Source organism: Dromiciops gliroides, chromosome 4 (assembly GCF_019393635.1).
Source record: "Dromiciops gliroides isolate mDroGli1 chromosome 4, mDroGli1.pri, whole genome shotgun sequence".
Taxonomy (NCBI): domain Eukaryota; kingdom Metazoa; phylum Chordata; class Mammalia; order Microbiotheria; family Microbiotheriidae; genus Dromiciops; species Dromiciops gliroides.
In genome coordinates, this window is record NC_057864.1 from 351124845 (window position 1) to 351148835 (window position 23991).

The window sequence follows — 23991 nt, forward strand, 5'->3', positions numbered from 1 at the left end:
CCCAATCTACATAGAAAAATGATATTAGCAGTCACCATAAATTTACAACCTAGCATGGAGTTGTTGTTTTTTTCTGTAGCAATATAGGGGCTGGGATTTGTTGTTAGTGGGGAAGTAGAATGTGAAAAAAAAAAAAACATTTATGCAAGTTAAGTTATGAACTAAAATGCCCCAGGAGAACTATGTTCTAAGCTACAAGTTTTGGGGCTATATTTCAGTGAGATATCTACTGAAAGCTATTATACTTAGAAGAAAAAACTAAGAAATGCCTTGCAATTAGGGTCCTAAGAAACCTTAATTAAACTCAATAAAATTTCATTACAAATGATCATTCTAGACAAAAATTTTAAAATTATACTTCTATGAAGAAGGTAAATCAAATCTGAAAACTAACTCTGAAAAATTTTTCAAGCAACCCACACCAGATATCCTTTGAAAATAAAATGTTCCATACTTTACAAAGTCAATTATAAAATTAAAAGAGCTAATTATGGATACTAAACACCTTCCATAGAGACTTTCAAACAGAACTATTTCTTTAAATTAGATACCGATCTCTACTGCCAAAACAGAATAACTATGGCCAAGATGAATTGTTTTTCACTATTCATCACAATTTTTTCCTATAGACTTCTCTTAAAAATATATTGCTTCTAGGGGCAGCTAGGTGGTGCAGTGGATAGAGCACTGGCCCTGAAGTCAGGAGGACCTGAGTTCAAATCTAGCCTCATACACTTGACACTTCCTAGCAAGACAAATCATTTCTCAAATAGATCACAGAGGTAGGAAAACAGAAGAGTGTAAACTCAGGCTCTCCAGTCTAAGGAACTAACTACTTAAAAACTTGATTGAGGAGAGTAAACCCTGCCCTCCCTCAAACCAAAACACCTGGGACCCTCTGAAGCTGGGAACAGTAGCAGAACTGAAAAACATGGCCCCCCAGTGGACAGTTTAAAGTCAAGTAAAAGATGAGCAAGCAAAGAAAGTTAAGAATTATAGAAAGCTTCTTCAGCAACAAGGAAGATCAAAAGGCACCATCTGATGAGGCAAACAACTACAGGGCCCCTACATCCAAAGCTTCCAAGAAAAATATGAACTGGTCTCAGGCCATAGAAGCTCTCAAAAGGGACTTTGAAGAGAAAGTAGGAGAAATAGAAGGAAGAAGTAGAGAGAGGGAGGAAAGAATGGAAAGAGAAATGAGAGCGATGCAGCAGTCTTGAGAAAGAAGTCAACAGTTTGAAAAGCCAAATGGAAAAGGAGATAAAAAAAACTGTCCGATGAAAATAATTGCCTAAGAATTAGGACTGAACAAATGGAAGCCAGTGACCTTATGAGAAACCAAGACACAATAAAGCAAATCCAATTGAATGAAAAATAGAGGGCAATGTGAAATATCTCCTTGGAAAAACAGCTGACCTGGAAAATAAAGTCAGGAGAAATAATTTTAAAATCATTGGACTACCTGAAAACCATGGCCAAAACAAGAGCTTAGACACCATCCTCCAAGAGATTGTGAGGGAAAATTGCCCTGATATTCTAGAAGCAGAAGCTAAAACAGAAATTGAAAGAATCCACTGATCACCTCCTGAAAAAGATCTCAAAAGGAAATTCTCCAGGAATATTATAGCCAAATTCCAGAACTCCCAGGTCAAGGAGAAGACACTGCAAGCTGCTAGAAAAAAGGAATTCAAATACTGTGGAGCTCCAATAAAGATAAAGCAAGATCTAGAAGCTTCTACATTAAAGGATCGGAGGGCACGGAATATAATATTCCAGAGAGCAAAGGAACTGGGACTACAGCCAAAAATCACGTACCCAGAAAAACTGAGTATATTCTTTTAGAGAAAAAAATGGGACTTCAATGAAAAAGAGGACTTTCAGGCATTTGTGATTAAATGACCTGAACTGAATAGAAAATTTGACTTTCAAATACAAGACCCTGGAGAATCATAAAAAGGTAAACAGGGAAAAGAAATCACGAGAGACATTAAAAGGTTAAATGGTGGGGCAGCTAGATGGCGCAGTGGTTAAAGCACCGGCCCTGGATTCAGAAGGACCTGAGTTCAAATCCAACCTCAGACACTTGACACTTACTAGCTGTGTGACCCTGGGCAAGTCACTTAACCCCCATTGCCTTAAAAAAAAAAAAAAAAGGTTAAATGGTTTACAGTCATAAATGAGAAAATAATACTTCCAACTCATAAGAACTTTTTTAGTAAGGAATACACAGAGGACACAGGTCTGAATTGAATATGATGGGATGGTATTTGTAAAGCATTTGTGTGTGTGTGTGTGTGTGTGTGTGTGTGTGTGTATGTATATATCCTTGTCCTTTGTGGAGCAAACAGGATGGGTTGTCTGGTGTCTAAGGCCGGATTTGGGCTCTGGGCCTCCTGGGCCCAGAGCTGATGCTTTGTCCACTGTGTCACTAGCTAACCCATGATGACATCTTTAAAATACGGGTAAGGGGTAGGAGGAATAGACTGGAGGAGGAGGGAGGGGAGAGGTGGAATGGGGAGAGGTAGCTCACATGAAGTAAACAAGAAAAAAGCCTAAGAAGGGGAAGGGTAGTGAGTGAACCTCACTATCATCAGAACTGGCTCAGAGAGGGAATAATATACATACTCAAGTGGGTATAGTAATATATTTTTGCCCTGAGGAAAAGTGGGAGGAGAAGGATATTGGGGGGGGAGGGGAAGGAGGGAAGGGAAGTTTGGGGGAGGGAGCTGTAAAAAGCAAAACACTTTCAAGGAAAATGAAGATGTTCTGCATAACACCACATGTATGACATATATTGAACTGCTTGATTTCATAGGGAGAGTTGAGAAAGGAGGAAGAAAAATTTAGAAAACAGAATTAGCTCAAAGGCCTTAACCTCATCAGAGTGGGCTCAAGGAGGGAATAACACATACACTCAATTGGGAAGAGTAATCTATTTAACCCTAGAGGAAAGGAGGAGGGGTAGAGGATAAGAAGGTGTGGGAACCAATTTTTAATTGGGGAGTGCTAGCTAAGCAGCTCGCCACAATATTGGGGCAAGAAAGGAAACCGGCAGCCTCCCTCAAAACAGAGTAAGATTTATTTTAACAAGAACGAACTTAAAACAAAAAACCACAAACAGGATCAGTAGGATCAAGGGAAAGGAAATAAAAATGGGGAAAGGGAAATTTTAATACCTGAAAAATACCACCGCCCAGGAATCAGCTGAAAATACACAGCAGAATGCCTGTCGCTTTCCAGCTTCCACCTAGAATGCCCAATTCTCCTCCCCCAAACCTAGAAACACCCCACACAGTCCCAGCCAATGGGATGGCCGCTCTGACAGTCACATGACTGCCTTCACTAGGCTTCCAATCATTATAATTTTGCCAGGCCCATGTAGGCATCAGTGAGTGGTGATGACGTGAGGTGCCAGAGCCCTGGCAAGGGCTACAACCAGCGGACGGAGCCCCAGGCCAGTGCTCATGGAGGCATAAAAACCTCAAATAACAATTAATTCTTTACAGAGGGAAGGGTGAATAAAGGGAGGGTAGAGCGGGGGAGGGGCAGTCAGTAGCAAAACACTTTGGAGGAGGATTAAGATAAACAATAGAGTAAATATCATGGGAAGGGAAAAGGATGGAGGGAAATAGTTATGATGATTGACTATAATGGCAAAATGTATGGTACATACTTTGCTGGGTTATTGTGAAGAAAATTCTTTGTCATGTTTAAGGTACTCTATAAAAATTATGATGAACAGTATGCTATCAGAAAAACCTGGAAAGACCCACATGAACAGAGAAAAATGTACTGTATACAAAATAACAGCATTAGTGTAATGTGATCTGCTGGGAAGCACGTGGTTATTTTCAGCAAGGCAATGATCTGAAGAACTTGGGGAAATTGCAGTCCATCTAAAGAAAAAGAGCTGACAGTATCTGAAAACAGACTGAAACACTTTTTTTTTTGACAATTCCTTAATCTGAAGTTTTGTTTTAATCTGTTTTCTCTCACAACCTATATAATGTAGAATTGTTTTCCATGACTACTCATGTATAATTTATGTTGAATTGTTTGAGTTCTTGGGGTGGGGATGGGAGGGGAGGGAGGAAGAGAAGTTGAAAGAAAAAGAGAAGTTGAAAAAAAAAGTTCTTTTTAAAAAATTGATGTCAAAATTTGCTTTTACATGTAATTTGGAAAAAAAAAAACTCAATTGAGACTGTACTGCCTTCTCCCCTAATAACCTCTTACTTCTTCAGCAAGAACTAAATTCCAGACACATTAAAAGTCATTCATCAGTAAGAGAGGAATGAAAGAATTCCTAGCAAAAGAAACTGATACAAGCGTAGAAATAGAATAGCTTCCATTTCCTCCCAGACTGAAGGCAGAAACAGTGCCTGTGACAACAGTTGATCTTAATAAATATTTGTTAAACTGAGTATGGAATAGTTTTTTGCAAGAAGTTGTAGTATAAAGAAAAAACTGTGGAAAGTAGTAGCTTACAAGGGGATCAGAATAGAGGGAAGTTTGCTTTTATCTTTAAAAGAAAAAGGGACACTTACCTGCAGCAATCGTAACATAGTGACAAGAGTGCTGGACTTGGAGTCAGGTAGACCTGGGTTCAAATCCCACCTCTGACACTTATTAGCTCCATGACCATGGGCAAGTCATTTAACCACTCTGAGCCTCAGTTTCTCCATCTGTAAAATGGGGATAATAATGCCTCTAGTACCTCCCTCACAGGGTTTTTGTGAGGCTCAAATGAGATATAAATTTTTTTCTTGCAAACTTTAAATGGCTATACAAATGCTGTTATTAATATTGTTATCATTATATTTGTATTTAGAGGGGAAGAAGCCAGTACAGGGAGAACAGATTGTAAACTAAAAAGGGAAATAAGATAGCTGACAGAAAGGAACTGAAAAAGGTAGGTGGAAGTAGGATCAGGAACACAGGTGGAAATAGGGAGATGTCATACTCTGAATAATCAAAGTTACTGAGAGAAATTTTGAGGTAGTTAGAATAGAAGTTATATAGTTCATAAGATCATAGCCCTGAAAGGGACCTCATAGACCATTCACCCCCTCATTTTATGAAGGAGAGAATTGAGCCCAAAAAAGAGTAAGTCACCTGGTGACAGAGCCTAGGATTGGAACCCTAGTCTTCTGGCTCCAAAGGCAGCCACAAAACAAGGTCTAACTCCTATCCACGGCATTTAAGAACCTCACAAGTCAGGAACCACCCAAACTTTTCCAGTCTACTGTAGGAATGCTACTTATGGGATGCTCATTTGAGTGTCCAGGCCTTAGGCTTTTCCTTTCTGCTTCTCTCTACCTTTTGGCCTTTTGACCATTGTAGTAATCAAAAGTATGTTGAAGGGAGAAGGCTATTGGTGCAGTTTAACCAAAATGTGTTTTTCTGTCACCTGAGGATTTAATTTACCACGCTCTTCACTTTCCCCAATACCTTGAATAAATGAGTCTTCAGACATAGTGAATTTTCCTCACCAGTATTGCAGGATGTACCTACCATCCAGCTCCCTCTTATAAAAACACTGTGGTTTACATATCAGCAGAGTTTTGGTGAGAAATTAAACAATCTAATTTCAAAACACTATTTGACCTCAATACCACCACTGAATAAGGAGGCAATGTTAAGGGTAGAGGGTGGGGAGGGGAAGGCAGGATTAGGGACTTGAGCAGAAAACATTTATAATCCCTTTTGGTATCATGGATAAAGGGCTAGCCCTAGAGTAAGGAACATATAACAGCTGTATTAACCTAGGGAAGTCGTTTTAGCCAGATGACTATCATAACAGCAATAAATTTTTATACATACAGACAGTATATATATATATATATATACATATATATATATATAAAATGATATAGATATCCATGATAACAACCTATAATAAAAGCAGAGCTGAATATGTGTGCATATAATTGTGTATTTATATAATATAGGAAGATATCTATAATGACATATTTTACAAATATGTATACATGCATGTATGTATTTATTCCACTCCACCTTTTTCAGCTGAGTTCATCTGATCCAAGTGAAATAGCAATTCTATCCTTTCTTTGAGCAAGCCTTCCCTAACATCATTCCTCCACATTGTCTTTAACTTTGCTTACCATCTTCTGACACTGTCATGTATCTCAATCAGTAGTCTATTATGTACAAAGTAGTATACTTAAGGTCATATTCTATGAGAACTTCCTGAATATGCAGCCCAGATAGTTTACCAAACATTTCTCTGGTTTATCTCATTATTGTAGTTAAATGGTGATGGTTTAGCACAATTAATTAGAACAAGAGACTGAAAACTCTCAAATATCTCATATATGTACTTTTCTAAATGAATTTTTATATGGATATAGTTGTTATATAGTATGCAAAAATGTATTTAGATAAAGACAAGGGGGAGGAGGAGTACAGAGAGACAATTAGTATAAATGCAGTAAACCTTCAAGTGATTGTCATAAAAATGTGTCTGATGTCAACAAAAACAAAGAAATTAGTATAAACTGAAAGACTACGCTTTGAAAGAGGAAGTTGAATTAGTCTGAACTGCAGTTAATAGTAACTTTTTGTTGCCAGAATGAGTAACAGAGAAGCAAGCTAAAGAACCCCACAAGAATCAAAATTCATGACTCTGGACTCTTCAATTCAGGCTTCAGGGAGTAGTGGTATTTGTGATTATTCATCCTCTCCCAGTTCTATCCTGTTACTCCCACCAAATAACACAGGTAACTATCTGCTGAATATTTCAGTTTTCTTTCCCTATGAGCAAATTAGCCAACAAGATATGGCAAAATGTTTAGTTTCTTGGGTAGTACTTTTGTAATACAACAACAAAAACTTGCAAAACAGTTACCTCACAAAAACTGTGAGTGGTACAATTATTATCAGGAGGTGATAGTCAGTTGAAGGAAAAACACTGGTATACTCAGGTACGGGGGGGGGGGGGGGACAGCCCTTTCCTCTATAAAAGAAATTCAACAAAGCTATTAACACTTTCTTCAGCCAATTTGAGGGAGAAGGAAGTAGAGAACAATTATCTACTAAGTGCCAGGCCACTGGACTGAGAATCAAGAAGATTCATCTTCCTGAGTTCAAATCTGAACCTACATACTAACTGTGTGACCCTAGGCAACTCACTTAACCTCGTTTGCCTCAATTTCCTCATCTGTAAAATGAGCTGGAGAAGAAAATGGCAAACTACTCTATTATCTTTGCCAAGAAAACCCCAAATAGGGTCACAGAGAGTAAGACTCAACTGAACAGCAACAACAAAATATATCAGGTACTATGCTAAGCTCTTTACAAATATTACCTCATTTGATCCTCACAACAACCCAAATGGTAGATGGTATTATTGTCCCCATTCTACAGATGGGGAAATTGAAGCAGACAGCAATTAAGTGAATTGCCCTGAATCATACAGCTATGAAGAGTGAGGTCGCATTTGAATTCAGTTCTTCCTGACTCCAGGTCTGGGACCCTATCCACTACATTACCTACCTAGCTGCTTTTAACTAGGTAACAATTATAAGCTTAAAAAGTGACAGGATGCAGAGCTATAAAGTGCATCTACACATAGAGAACACCCTAAAATAAGTCAGATCCATTTTCACCATTGTTGTAGTCTTGCAAAACTTTGCTTTTCTGCCCTGGTCTTTCTCTATCCAACAAACTGCCTATGCCTTAGCCATGTCACCTCCTCCTGGCTAGTAATCTTTCATTCTGACCTGACCCTTTGTCAGAACATACATGAGCAAAAGCACACACACACACACCCCAGGACCTTTGATATGCCTGAAAGCTTTTAAGCTAAAAAAGTCCAGTTTCCTAGCCCCCTAAAATCCTCCTACTAAGCATGTGCCCTTGGGTCCGAAGCCAAGTAGACAGATCAGCATGAACATAACATCCTACAACTCTAACCACTCCCATCAAACACCTGAGGCTAGCATAATACGTGGAGTGAAGACAGGCTAAAGAGTCCCAGTAAAGAACTGATGTAACCAGACCTAGAAAGCAGCCTCTATAAGATCAAAAGCTCTTTTATCTTCCCATGGCTTGAAGATTATCATGCCCAAGACACACACACACACACACACACACACACACACACATACTCTCTCTCTCTCTCTCTCTCTCATTCATATCTATATCTATATCTATGGGAAGGGGAAAATCTCAAATTCTGATCTTCTATCACCTGAAATTTCAAAATATCCAATTTTTCATAATTACCTAAACATTATTCAATACAATTTAAATGGTACATTCTGAAATCAAGTAAATGAACTGCAAAAAAATACACTGATAATTTTTGAAGGATCAAATTTCCATCAATTCACACCAAATTAAAATGTAAAACATTAAAATTAATAATTTAATATCTTTAATGACTATGAGCTTTTGCAAAATTAGAAAATAACTTGTCAGAGAGAGCTAATGAACCCCCACCCCAAAAAAAGCTGTCATTCATCACTAAAGATGGGTTGCTGTTGTGTTTTTGTTGGGGTTTTTTGTTGTTGTTTTCATTGTTCTGCCATGATGAAATGCAGAAAATCACTTGGCACAATTCAATTCCCAATGTGTTTTCTTGGGTTACTTAATAGTAGCAGCAAATCCCCAATGAGACCCATAGCAATGACATTTAGACTACATCCAAGTTAGAGTGAAACCTGAAACCAGCTGGGAGTAGAGGTTTTTTTTAAAAGCCATAGAGTTTAAAGCATTAGTGAGGATACAGACTGGTGATAGATGCATGTGTCTATGAATATGTGAAAGGGGCACTACTGTAATCTGAGAACTTGAGCTAGTTAGCTGCCCTTACCATAATCAAGTTTCCAAATCCTGAGCCAAAAAAAAAAAGCTATCTACCATCCCATCCCCAAATTGGATTTGTAACAGATTTAAATTTGAAGCATCCTCTTTTGCTTCTAGGAAAGGAATATATTTTCTCCAGTTTGTCCTCCTCTCTTCACTAGAATTATATGGGGAATCTTATTATTCAAACATATTTCCTAATAGAGAAGAAAATACAACAGAGACTAGAGAAGCAGGGAGTGCTTAATTCAATCATATCAAAATATTCTAATTCTGACTAAAATGGCATAAACATAAACATCTTTCAACTTTCAACCATAATAAAACTTGTCTAATATCAAGTATAAGAAAAAGTATTTTAAATTAATTAAATATAAAAGGTCTTTAAGGAAATCTACATGACCCTTTTCTTTTTTGTCAATGCCAGCATTATTCTGTAGTTTGAAAACATTATATTCTGGGTTTATATAGGATCACCTGAAAATGATAGGCTGTGTTTCTAATTTTTTTCAAACAAAGAAATAATGTTCCAAAAATTAATTGGCATGATAATCAAGACTGAATAATAGGGGGCCTCTGATCAAGTTTCCTAAGTCACGACCTTGTAAGAGTCATATCCCTCCATCAATTATTAAATCAACTACACCAAATCTTTATCTCTATCATCAACTAGAATGCTCCCCCACAAAAACAAAAACAAACAAACAAAAAAAAACCTTTCCAAAAGGAGCTAATGTGCAAACTGTTTGTTACAAAAAGTTCAATGTAGAAAGCAAAAGCCTTCCAAAAATTAAAGATGCAGGAATGTTTTATGTGGGAAGGGGAGAAATAAGGGGTAACTACTAGGGTCATGATGGCTTTCTTCAAGCATATGGAAAAGAACTGTTCTGAAGCGATTAAGTTTATTAACTTTCAGAGAGGCCCATTTAGAACATATGGAATGTTTTTTAAGTACAAAGATTTTTTTCTTCTTTTTTTCAGTTTCAAATTTTCTCTCTCCCTTCTACCAGTCTACTACCCATTGAGAAGGCAAGAAAAACAAAACTCATTACAAATATGTATAGACATGCAAAACAAATTTCTGCATTAACCATGTTCTTCCCCCCAGAAAAGCAAGAAAAAGACAAGAAAATGCTTCGGTCTGAACTATGAGTCCATCAGTTCTCTTAGAGGTGGACATGTTTGATCATGAGTCCTCTGGAACTAAGGTAGGTCATTAAGTTGATCAGAGTTACTAAGTCTTTCAAAGTTGGTTATTTATACAGTACTGCTGTTACTGTACAGACTATTCTCCTGGTTCTGTTCACTTCACTCAGTATCAGTTCATACAAGTCTTCCTAGGTTTATCTGAAATCATCCCCTTAATCATTTCTTTCTATACAATAATATTCTATCACATCATATAACTTGTTCAGTCATTCCCTAACTGACATCCCTTCAGTTTCCAATTCTTTGCCATCATAAAAAGAGCTGCTATAAATACTGTTTGTACATATAAGTCCTTCAAGGAAAAGCATATTATAATTGTCCAATAAAAGCTGCCTCAGGAAGTTCTGTCCCCACTCAATGGAGATCTTCAAGTGTAGGCCATGACTATTTGTTGAGTATGTTTAGGATATGTTCCTATTAAGGTAGTGTTTGGAAAACATGGTCTTTGATATCTCTTCCAATTCAGAGATCCTGAGTAATGAGAAGCAAACTTAGAGAGGGAAACTGGAACAAGACTGTGAAGCAATTTAAATGCCTGGTTAAAGAATATCTTTATCCTGTAATGACTGGAATGACGCCACCTGCTGGAGACTTACTGTAGGAAAGCTCCACCATGAGGAAAAGGTCTCTGAGGGCAAGACCATACATCTTTTCTTTGGCATCAGGAAGTGACATTTGACTGTAGGAGGAAGAAGGGGGAGGCTGGCACTCTGACTCGCTCTCTTTCATGTGGACTCTAGTGGAGAGCGGAGCTAGGAATGCTTTCTCCCTTTAATAGATAGAGGAATCTAGGCCTTTCTCTCTCTCTTTACCAAATTCTTATTCTCCTTAATAAATGTTTAAAAGTCTAACTCTTGCTGAAGCTTATAATTTACTGGCGACCACTCATTAGATATTTTAGACAGTATAGCTAAAATTTTAGCCCCTTAACAGATGGCTGACCACGAAGAGGAAAGCTGAACCTCAATCTTCTGATCTTCCATTTGGGTAAGAAATTTCCCCTACCCCGTCCCTTTAAACTGCTAAATACTGGCTGGTTTTTTCCCTTTAAATTTTCAAATGGGTTTTTTCAACTCCCTAAATACCCTATTTTTGATTTTAGTCTGTTTAACCAGTTTTGTGGATTTTCTATTTTTATTTTTGTTAGAAGAGCCAGCAAGGTACTCGCACAAGGGTGCTCCCCCTCTCCCAGCCATGCTTTTTCAGAGAAACATCTGATTTCTGCAGCTTTTCCAAATTCTAACACTAATTGTTGCTCTAATTTTGCATGCCTGGAGGCTTCTCTAGAAGCTTTTTTTTTTCTTCTTCTCTAGAAGCTTTTAATCCACTAGAAGTGGGGGAAGGGGAACCCAGGCCTGAGTTTGATTCCCGGACTGTGCACCATGTGGGAGAGTTGGTCCCCTCTCCCTCTCTAGGGCCCCACTTCCTCCCCCTCCTCTCCTTGATCCTCCTGCTGGGAGGTCACTAGATCTAATCCACCTTTCTCAGGTCCTGATCTTGCACATGCACAGGTTTCTCTACCTGCATTTTCAGCTCTACCCCAGCTGAACTGTGATTCTGACTCAACCTTAGAAAACCCTTTAAATTCCAGATATGCTCATTTTGTTCATCATTTTGTTAATCTGCTTTTGTCTTTAATTAGTAACCTTATAAAGCATTTGTATTAGAAAGGCCTGACAGACAATATAGAGGGGTTAAAGAAGAAAAACTTAAGCTAAATAAAAATGACAATCATCATCATAGTTCAAGACTCTGCTTCTTTTGCCATGGAAGGGTACATATTTTACAGAAATGTAAAAGTAAACAGCAAGGTATTGATATGAGTATTGGGAATTTTAGATATCGGAATCAAAAGTATTCTATGGAGGGCAGGTAGGTGGCTTAGTGGATGAAGCACCGGACTTGGATTCAGAAGGACCTGAGTTCAAATCCGGCCTCAGACACTTGACACTTACTAGCTGTGTGACCCTGGGCAAGTCACTTAACCCCCATTGCCTCTCAAAAAAAAAAAAGTATTCTAAATTCACTCAGAGTAATAATGTCAGTTCAGAGGTTACATAGATTTCTATGCTATTACATCTATATTTTTTTTGTTTTTTGTTTTTTTTAGTGAGGCAATGGGGGTTAAGTGACTTGCCCAGGGTCACACAGCTAGTAAGTGTTAAGTGTCTGAGGCCAGATTTGAACTCAGGTACTCCTGACTCCAGGGCCGGTGCTCTATCCACTGTGCCACCTAGCTGCCCCCAATTACATCTATATTTTGAAATTAATGGTATGGGTTTATTTTCATAGAGATTTTCATGCTTTTGAGATTGTGCTTTATACTTAGTTTTTAAAACAAGGAGAATATTTGTAAAAGCTTTTTATAGTCATGTGATCAAGCTTATATTTTATCATATTCTTATTAATGTTAAGTTCATATTCATTTAGATTTCCCTAGTTTGAATTTCATTGTCTTTTATTCTTTCATGTGTATTTTCTTCTATTCATTCATCTATCTCTATTTTGAAACAATGCAAGATGGTTTTGATTTCATAATACAATGTTAATTCTAGGAGTATTGTGCTCCCATATTCTGAGTTGTTTGTTTTTGTTATTTTTTCTCTCAACTGATTATTTGATCAAACTCTTTAAAGCATTTCCCTGGCAAATTGGTTGCCATGGCAAGTGTAAATTGATTCTAGAAGTATTATTTTTGATAAGCATATTCCAAAAAAGAGAAAAAAAAGAAGGGAATATTTGTAAAAGTTTTCTTTTTTCCAAAAAAAAAAAAGTTTTCTTTAAGATTGTGTTGTGCTTTAACTTGTATTTAAATATGTTCCGATTTTTCACAAAAGTAATTGTATACTTAGTTAAAAAAAGGGTATTATTTGAAATTGTTGCATAATTATATATTATATTCTGAGTCAAGATGTATTCACATTTTTTTGCGATCATTTATTATCCTCAATTTTGAAATCCATATGAGACTTGGATTATGGGAACTTATCATTTAAAACATTAATTGCCTTTATTCTGAGTTATCAGATGCCAGTTGGCGAAGATGCCATCTAATCACAAGAGGAATACATGAAAGAGCAGACACTGAACTGTCACATGAGGGGAGACGTACATGAAGTCAAGGTATGGCCAAAGGAACAGCTTTTGACAAATGTTAAGGTTGGATTCTCCTGGTTTAATTTTTTTGTTTTCTTTTTCCCCACAATATTGTACAGATGGTTAGAAGTTTTGATCCCACCCATCTCATTCTACACCTGGCTTCTATGCTGCCTCCTACATGCCTGATGCCATGGACATCTCAATCCCATGCATCTGATTAAGTCTGACTCAGTTTCCTCCAATATGTTTGGTGGCATGGACATATATTCCATCCACCTATTTTAAGCCTGGCATACTGCATGGGCAGTATATATTGCTCAAGTGTGGGAATGCTCATATCGCATCATTTCTCTGTTCTTTTATGGTAACCCCCAAAATTATCTCAGGTGTCATGATAAATACAGTGTTGAATTTGGCCTTGACACCTGTTACCAATTATATAAGATTTTTTTAATTTCTCATAATGGCATGAGGATAATTAGGCAGATGATGCAAAAAGTGATGAAACAAAGTTAAAAATTATTTTTAAAAATTAATATCGCAGCAATTGTCTTTTCAATTACCCTCCATAAGGGGGGAACTATAGTAATATTAATTTTAAAGAATGTTTCAATTTTTGTTTTATTATGTTTCATGTGTAACAACTAAGATTCTGAATTCCCTTAGACATATTTTTGAGAACTTTCATTGTTTGATTTGATTATTGACAAAACTATTTTAAAGTTGCGTTAAGCTCAATTTTGTAGAAAATTTTCCTGTCTGATTACCAGCATCCACACATCAACCCCTGAAAAGACTTCCATTCCATGACTACACCCAGAGGACATCTGAGAAAAGACTTTCAGAGACTTTAAACGAACAGTTTGGGGGTTTTTGGTTTTCCTTCTGTTATTATATACACCATCTGTAACATGTACTCTCTGCAGAGGCCCTCCCTTTGCAGGCCCATGTCAAAGCGCTGGTTCATAAGGACAAAAAACCGCCCCTCTGGACAAAACTTTCCTCTCTCCCTTTTCTATATTGTTATTAACGTATTGGTAGTTAGCATAGGGTATTATATTCTGTTATTTTTGACTGTTTCATCAAGGAAACTCCCCGTTTCTTGAAGAAACAAAGCGGGGACTGTAACAATTGGAATGACGCCACCTGCTGGAGACTTACTGTAGAAAAGCTCCGCCATGAGGAGAAGGTCTCTGAGGGCAAGACCATGAGTCTTTTCTTTGGCATCAGGAAGTGACATTTGCTTGTGGGAGGAATAAGGGGGAGGCTGGCGCTCTGACTAGCTCTCTTTCGTGTGGACTCTGGCAGAGAGCAGAGCTAGGAATGCTCTCTCCCTTTAATAGATAGAGGAATCTAGGCCTCTCTCTCTTTACCAAATTCTTATTCTCAATAAATGCTTAAAAGTCTAACTCTTGCTAAAGCTTATGATTTATTGGTGACCACTCATTAAATATTTTAGACAGTATAGCTAAAATTTTAGCCCCTTAACAATCCTAATAGAAAACTAACTTTTTTAAACAGGGAAGATTATGCAGGCAGCTATAAAAGGAAGAAAGTAGAGTTGGAGGAGGAATAGTTAATTGGGAGGCAATTGCAATAATGCAGACAAAAGCTAATACATATCTGAACCCTAAGGGTGGCAATGTAACAACAGAAGAGGTGGGATGCAGCAGATGTGGCAGGAGAAGCACTGGATAACTTATTAGATGAGAGGGAAAGTAGAGGGGAAAGGCAATGATTATGTTCAATTAAAAGAGTTCTCATGCATGAGTTCCTGCAAGCTCCAGGTATAACTTAAATTGTTAAAACCATTATACTTACTTAATGCCTGTCAACATAACTGTATATAGTCTACTACAGAAAGTCAATACTTTTTTACTCAGTCATTTTTGGGCACTGTACAAATGAAATAAAATGAAATTGCAAAAGCCATATTCAGCTTAATTCAGCATTTTAAATTTCTAGCATATATGATTTCACTAGCTCAAATATTCCCTTCAAAATTTTAATTTAAAAAAAAATCACTACATGCAAGTACAGTCTACCACAAAAGACCATTATCAATTCAACAAGCTTTTTTTTTTTTAATAAGCATGAGTCACTAAGATAATAAGCACTAGAAATATAAAGATAAAAAAAGAACTTCCTCTCAAAAAGCTTACAACCTACTTAAGGAAAAGCAATACAAAGCAAATACAAATAAATATTTTTGAAAGCTAAAAGAAATCTAAAAATTGAGGGAGAGAATATCAAGCACAGCCTTACTTTAGGAGGAGGAACATGAAATAAACCTATGAAGAATTTTTTTTGGGGGGGGGGGGGAATGAGGGTAAGGGAGTGGGGCATTCCAATTATGGAGGACAGTTTAACAAGAAAAACACAAAGGAGTACTGATATTTAAATAATATAGCCACTCTCCTGACAGAGAGGCTATGGACTCCAGGTGCAAAATCACACACACGCACGCACGCACGCACATGCAGACACACGTAGACACACATTTATATGCAGATGTAGCCAGTGTCAGAATTTGTTTTGTTTCACAATACATCTGTTGCAATGGATTAATTTGGGGGGGGGGAGGGGGAGGCAGGAGAAAATAGATTGCTAATAAATAAGAAAAAAAAGACTACACAAAGGCAGGAGATGGAAGGTTATATACTAGGAATTGCAAGTAGGCCAGATGGAGTCAAAGTAAATCAGTCTGGAAAGACAGATGAGCTATATTATAAAGCATTTTAAATGCCAAGTGAAGGAGTTTCATTTTATGCTAAAGAAAAAAGAAGCCATGGAAGCTTCTTGAGAAGAGGAGAGATTTGTTTTAGGAATATCCCTTTGGGAGCTATGTGAAAGGTAAAATGAAGAGGGTAAAGATTTGAGGAAGGAAGAACAACTAACAAAGGTTCTGGGGGCCTTAAATAGGATGGAAGGTGGATGAGTGAAGAGAAGAAGACAGATACAAGAGATTACTGAAACAGAATCAACAAGTCTTAAAAAATAACACAGGCAAGGGAGAATGAAGAGGGACAACTACAAGGTTGCAAACCTACATGACTATGAAGATGGTGATGCTCTCAAGAAGAAGAGCAATGAAAGAAGAAAAAAGAAAAGATGACCTGAGGGGTGGAGAGATAGAATAATAAATTCTAATTATGGACATTAACTTTGACATGCCCAGGTGTTAAGTCCATCAGGCAAATTGTCAGTCTGGGAATGGAGCTCAAGACAGAGCTATGGGCCATATAAGGAGGGAAAGATGGGGGGTGGGGGGTGGGGGGGAAGGAAGGGCTCAGGGCAGACATGGGGGCAGAAAATCCAACAAGGAAGAAAGTGTGGCCAAGCAAATAGGGAGAGAATCCAAAGTATCATAAAAACCCAGACAGGAGGTGTTAAGGGCTATTACGGGATCCCCTGAATTTTTGTCTTTGAGTTGCAATATTTTCCAGAAACATTGGACCCAGAGCATGTAGTTAGCCCTGACTGTAACAAGGGTTTACAAGTTACAAGTCCCCCCCGCCCCGCCCCCGCCATGGCTGATATAATTTGCTCTCTGCACCCCAAGCTGGATTCCCTGTGTGTCTCTGGGAAGCAAGACAGGAGCCAGCCAGTCTGTGCCAGACTGGGAAAATGCTTTTGCAGCTGGGTCCTCTGCAGATAAGCAGAGCCTCCTGTCTTCATAGTCTAGCAGTTCCCAAGGAAGAAGAATTTAGCTTTTACCATCTCTGTGTTTACTGTACCTTTCCCCTCCCATTTCATACCCCTTCCTGTTTTCTCCTCCTACACTGGCATAAACATACAAAGTTCTCTTAAGTACTGTGAACTCCTTGATTTCCACATGCATTTTCATTTCTCTTTGTAATAAACCCAGTTTTCAAATAAGTTTTGTGATATTACGACTGCCTGTTGACAGAGGGAAGGGGGAAGGGGAAGGAGGACAGAAAGAATCACAGAAAAGAAGGATGGCTTTTAAAGTTACATGTTTAATGTATCATATACTTAAAGAGAAAAGCAAGTGTCATGGAACAGCGTGGCAGATTCTTGTACATTCCTCTCCTTTTCTATGTTATATATGTAAATGTTCATTTAATCTGATAATGTTCAATTCAGAATAAAAAGAAAATAGAGAGAAAAGAAAAGCCATGGAGGAGAAAGGAATCAGAAAAAACCAAGAAATATAACCTCTATGTGCCATTAAGAAAAAAGGTTTTAGGAGAAGAGTTAAAATGTTCTACACTAGGTCTGAAAAGTGTAGCTATCAAAACCTTAAAGTTGAAGACCTCAACAACAAATGTGTGATTATGTAGAGAATTTTGCCCAGAAAGGAAGTATCAATGGTCCAAACTTCATGTCCAGTTTAGTCAAGGTTTATAAAAACATTAATTAGAAACTACCCTAGTATAAACCCACCCCCCAAAAAAATTAATACTTTAGGAAAAATTGGAACACTAATGCATTGTAGGTGGAGTTGTGAACTGATCCAACCATTCTGAAAAGCAATTTGGAACTATGCCCAAAAGGCTATAAAACTGTGCTTACCCTTTGATGCGGCAATACCACTACTAGGTCTATATCCCGAAGAGATCATAAAAAAAGGGAAAAGGATCCACATGTACAAAAATATTTATAGCTCCTCTTCTTGTGGTGCCAAAGAATTGGGAATTGAGAGAATCCCCATTGACAGAGGAATGGCTGAACAAGTTGTAGTATACAAATGTAATAGAATACTACTGTGCTGTAATAAATGATGAAATAGGCAGATATCAGAAAAACATGGAAAGACTTATATGAATTGATGCCGAGTAAAGGGAACAGAACCAAGAGAACTTTGTACATAGTAACAGCAAAACTGTGTGATGATCAACTGTGATAGACTTAGCTCTTCTCAGCAATACAATGATTTAAGACAATTCCAAAGGACTCATGATGGAAAATGCTCTCTCCACATCCAGAAAAAGAACTATGGGGTCTGGATACAGATTGAAACATACTTTTCACTTTTTTTGTTGGTTTTTGTTGTTGTTGTTGTTGTTGTTTCTTCTTTCTTGTGGTTTTCCCCTTTTGTTCTGATCCTTCTCTCACAAGATGACTAATGTAGAAATATGTTTAACATGATTGTAATGTATAATCTATATCAGATTGCTTGCTGGCTTCAGGAGGGGGAGAGAAGGGAGGGAGGGAGAAAACTTTGGAACTCAAAAGTTTACAAAAATAAATGTTGAAAACTACCTTTACATGAAATTGGGAAAAAATAAAATAAAACTACTAATACTAATAAAAATAAAACCAACAAAAATCATAAAAAATTAACACTTTAAAAGTCATAAAATTTTAACACAATTTTTAAAATTTTTTGAATGGCATCTTGCTATAAAAGGTTTATCAGGCTTCAAAAAAAAATTTAAATACTAACCAAACATTAGTTTAAGAAGTTCTCATAGATAAATTCTTAACAAAGAAGCACAAGAACACTTTCATGTCAGAAAAGGAAGTTTGCTAATACCTGAGAAAGTATAAATAAATCTATTCCCATGTGGGTTCTCCAATTATATTGCTACTTAAAAGGAAGAAAATGTACCAAGTAATCCAACATTACATGTTTCATATTCCCTTCCTCTAAAGTCATGAAAATGTACCTTTCATAAAACACATACTTTCCTATTCTGAGTTATATATAGTGCCTGGTCTCTTAGCAACAAAATACTCCAAACTGAGAAGCTTCTTTCAAAATGCTTATATCAAATATAAAGAGAATTCAGTTTTTTTAAAAAGCATTTCTGATTTGATGTCCAAAATAACTGCCACTTAATTAGGAAGACCTGTATTCAAGTCCTCCTATCTCTGTCTGATAAGTGTGATAAGTGACTGGAAAAGTCTTTGAGTTGCAAAGAGGTTGCCACTCTCCACTGAGACAATGAGTTTCTTCATTCTTGACTTCCTTCAGGGGGTGAAATGATAGGTTCCAACCCACCCCAAAAAAATATTTTCTAAATTTTCTTTAATGGCTTCTGTTTATATTCTAAGTCCTTCAATTTCAAAGACTATGACTTTTTCAGATACATTTTGCTTTTACCAAGTCTAATTACTATCAACTGCTCCCTCTGTCCAAAATCATGCTTTAGATTTATGAAATTTTTAAGATTTATCCTCTGGATAGTAGATTAAACCAATTCTTGAGACTAGAGAGTTATCTGTAGAGCTTTAAAAATCCACTTGATCATTAGCTATCTGTCATTCCAAAGACCAAAGAAGGGAGAACCCATAAATAACCAAGATAAAGTTAGCTTTAGGGCAGAAGAGCTCCCGCAGACATACAGTGTAAGCTACCACTGTGAAGACCTCCAAGATCCATCAAAGTCTAACAAGCATAAATATAGTCTGCAGAATCATGGAAATTTTGGAGGGAAGGTATCTTGAGAAGTACATGCACCATTCTAAAAAAATCTAGGTGTGTTCTCATAAGCTCTTCCAATAGAATGTAAGTTGTATACAGAGGCACTGTACTAAATGGGTCAACTAGAAAATATTAAGCCCTTACTATGTGCCAAACCCTGTCCTCATGGAGTTTACAGTCTAGTCAGGGAAGACAATATATAAAAGGAAACAAAGGGGTGGAGACACAGAAGAAAAGGGGGAGGAGAAGGTTTTGAGATGACAAAGGCAGAAAATGAAGATTGGCTGGCTTGGACACACTCCTTAAATGGAGATTCTGGTAGGAGCCATCCATCAGATCAGAGAAAGAGGCCACAGAGGACTCAGGATACTTCCAAAGTGTGAACTAATCTTATATTACTTCCTTTCCCAAACTCTACAATCCAGCCAATCTGGCCTTCTTGGTTTTCTTCTCATGTGACACTCATATCCTGTTTCTGTGCCTTTGCCCTGGTGGTATCCCATACATTGAATGCATTCTACCCTCATTGTGATATTCAGAATCTCTGGTTTCCCTCAAAACTCTACTCAAGTGCCACCTTCTACACGAATCCTTTCCTCAAATACCCTCTTAGCTCCCTTCTCTACAAAAATTTACCTTGCATTAATTTTGTATATATTTTCAATATACTAATTTATGCCTTGAGTCTCCCCAAAGAATTCAAGCTCCTCAGGGCTGCTTCATTTTTGTCAGTGGTCCCTTGCAACTAGAACAGGATACACGGTCAGTAGTTAACAGATGTTGTTAATACCAATGCTTCTAAATTCATCCAGTTACCTTGTCCTTCCTTCCATTTGCAGTACAATTTTTTTTCATTCTAAATTGAATGGAGAGATTCCTGAATACCCTAGTTACCTGGTTTACATAACTCCTCATTAAAATTTTTTGAGTTTTTGAAATTTCACTCTTGAGAACTTCCATTCCCCTTTGGAATGGTTTCCCCTCTAGAATTTTAGTCCACAGGATTCTACCTATACTGAATGCTAGGATGCATGGGTAAGGCTCTTCTCAGCTTTCCTCTCCTTGTCTATCCAAAACTATTGAAGACAGTACTAGAAATGCAAAGTAAATAGGGAATGAGCAGGCAAAAAGGAAACAAAATTTTATTGCTTTGTAGAAACTGATATGATGGTTTATTTACAGTCTTGAGAGTCAACTAAAAATTTAAGGGAAACAATAACTAAAGCAGAGTTAGAGGATATAACATGTGCACATGAACCATCAAGATTTCTCTTACCAACAAAACTTAGCATGAAGAGGAGTAAAGAACAATTCCATAAAAAATAACCACAGAATATCTATCAAGACACACACAGGATCTATAAAACACTGTTTAAGGAAGTACAGTCAGACCTAAATGGTTAGAAAATTATTCATTTATGTGTAGGCTAAGACAATTAATAAAAGTGACAATATTCCCTAAATTAATTTATTTAGTGTGCTTTTTAAAAATCAATTGCTATATGTAAAAAAAAAAATCAATTGCTACTGCTATATACACAAGTTTTGGTTAAGCATTTTATTAATTTATTAATATGCCAGTAAAGGATTAACCACTTGTCTTCCTAACTTCTCATGGTCTCAGGCGACATGGTAGAGAAAGCAGGTCTCAGGCCACATGATAGAGAAAGCAAGGAAAGAGCCTGAGCATTCCAGTTCACACAAGGAAGAAAATAGCTCCAGAATATCCCAAAGACCTAGAAGACCCAGAAGACTTCAATGGCAGCTTCCAAAGAGTTTTTTTATCCTCTTTTGATAGAAGCAGGTCATTATACATTGATTAAAGCTAATTTGGTTAACATCATTCAATTCCATTGGTTGGCAAAACTTGAAGGTGGTGTACATTAAAATTAACTCTAGAGATGACATCAGGGAAAAGAATGCACAAGACCCTTACTCAACTTGTTTAGGCAAAGTCCATTATCTAGGTGTGGTTTAATCCCATCAGTCCTTCCCAGATCTAGACAAAAGGAATTTATCTCCATTCCCTTGGGTTTGTCCCAGATGATGGTTGAAGTTTCTCAAGGAGAACTAGATTTTGGGAGGGAAGGAGAAGAAGGGCTGAGAAAGTAACCTCTGGGTGTCGTCCCCCCCCCCCCCCCCCGCAAGAAATCCGTTATTAATGACTTTTCTCACATAGGTGCCATACCTATCTACTAAATAAAATTACTTTGTAGAACTAGAAAAAAAAAATAAAATTGATTTGGAAGACCAAAGATCAAGCCTCTCAAAGGAAATAACGGGAGTCTATCAGTAGATATCAAACCACTACAAAGGAGTCATCATAAGAAATACATAGTTCTATCAGTGGAACAGATTTGGTACATAACACATAAAAACAAATGAAAGTGGTAGTCTAATGTCCAATAACTGCAGGATAACAGGAATAAGGAAAACAGGACTAAGAGGTTATGATTTAACAAAAACTGGGGAAAACCGTAGAACGGACTGGTAGAAACTAAGTAGAAACTAAACTCTCATTATATACTAAGATAAGTTCAAATAGAGATGCATCTCAGACATAAAAAGTGACATCAAATACAAAATAAAGAAATAAGGAAGAAATTACCTATGACATCTTTGTATAAGGAAACAGCTCATGACCAAGAAAGAGACAGAAATGATCAGAGGGTATAAGGTACAATTTTCATTACATAAAATTTAAAAGTTAGTACATAAACAAAATCAATGGAAATAGAACCAGAAGGAAAGCAAGTAACTAGGGGGCAATCATTATATCAATTTCTATGGTAAAAGCCTAATTTCCAATACATAAAGAATTAATTCAAATTGCTAAGAGAACCATTTAGAATTAGAAATTTCTAAGAACCATTCCTCAGTTAGTAAATGGTCAAAAGTCATGAACAAGAAGTTTTCTAAGGATGAAATCCAAGCTATCAATAGTCATATCAAAAAATGTTCCAAATCAATCCCAGAAGCAAAAATTAAAGTAATCCTGAGATTCTTCCTTGCACCAAACAAATTCGCAAAATTAATAAAAGGAAAACTAAAAGAAACAAACAAAAAAACAGCAACAACAACAAAAGTGAAAATAATATGTTTTGATCTGTATCCAAACTTCATAGTTCTTTTTCTGGATGTAGAAAGCATTTTCCATCATGAGTCTTTTGGAATTGTCTTGGATCATTGTATTGCTAAGGAAGAGCTAAGTCTGTCACAGTTAATCATCACACAATGTTGCTATTACTGTATGTATGTTCTCTTGGTTCTGCTCACTTTACTCAGCATCAGTTCATGTAAGTCTTTCCAGGTTTTTCTGAAATCTGTTCATCATTTCTTATAGCCCAGCAATGGCACACTAGGTTAAATAACAGATTCTATCCATATAATCACAATGTACTAAGTTATGTTACCCATCTAGAATTCTAGAAAAACTCCCCAAATTTCTATTGCATACATTTCATATAACATTAAATTTAACATGATGTTTTGTAAGAATTGTAAAAGGATTTTATTATAACATGAAATAAAGAAAACTAATTTTAATAAAATATCAAACTAAGCTATTAGATATTTTAAATCAAATGTTTTTAAGAAAAGAACAAAAATAAGGTAAAAAAATTTTATAAGCCGAAGTAGTTATATATGAGATAAAGAATCATCAAAAATTATTCTTGCAAAATTAGTATTCTAATATATTAACCAATCTATCAATTGGAAATGATAGAACAGATATTCCTTTCTCATGTCACAATCATCTGAATTAGTCCAATAACTGCTTAAGGTTCATCAATTTCTTACCTTCCACACTGTCAGAACAAGAGGTTCCAATGCCAGTGTCCCCGCTGTCAGAAGCTATGCTGTGTCGTCGAGTGTGGCTGCTACGAAGGCTTGATGGAACAGTTGTGGCCTGCCACAAAGATTCAGTACCAGATGACCATGCTGTAGAGGAGTAATCTTGGCCTGCAATAGAAGAAATCTAAAGTTTAGTATACATGGAGAGTCCAATGAGGGAGTTGTTAACTAAGTAAACAAAAGATATCTTTCAAAAATCTCATTTGTATCCACTAAGTCTAAAAGCTCACCAAAAATTCTTCAGAAATTATTAAAATCTAAAACAGTCAATGTTGGAGGAATTGTAGGACAACAGGCACACTGATGCATTGTTAGTGGAGCTATGAATTGTAAAAAAAAATTTTTGGAAAGCAATTAAGAATTATGTAAAACAAAGTAACTAAAAATCCATAATTTTTGAGATTCCATTATTGGGCTTATATCCCAAGGAATAGCAGCACTTTTTTGTGAAAGCAAAGAACTTGGAACGAAGTAGATGACTATTGACTAGAGAAAGGCTAAATAAGTCATGACACACAAATGTAATGGAATATTACTGTGGCATAAAAAACAACAAATGTGATAAATATAGAGAAGCAAAGAAAGACCCATGTGAACTGATGCAGAGTGTA

The 23991-nt window shown here is 36.8% G+C and overlaps 1 protein-coding gene across 3 annotated transcripts in view; it reads right to left on the reverse strand.

The window, feature by feature from the left end:
* CEP85L (centrosomal protein 85 like) overlaps positions 1-23991 on the reverse strand; it is a 250546-nt gene that overhangs the window by 126163 nt on the left and 100392 nt on the right. For all 3 annotated transcript variants that reach the window (XM_043963690.1, XM_043963688.1, XM_043963689.1), the window contains exon 2: positions 23327-23488. Coding sequence is in view for 2 of the 3 variants with exons in the window: in XM_043963688.1 (XP_043819623.1) it covers positions 23327-23488 (162 nt within the window). In the remaining variant the exon portion in view is untranslated. The remainder of the gene's footprint in view (positions 1-23326; positions 23489-23991) is intronic.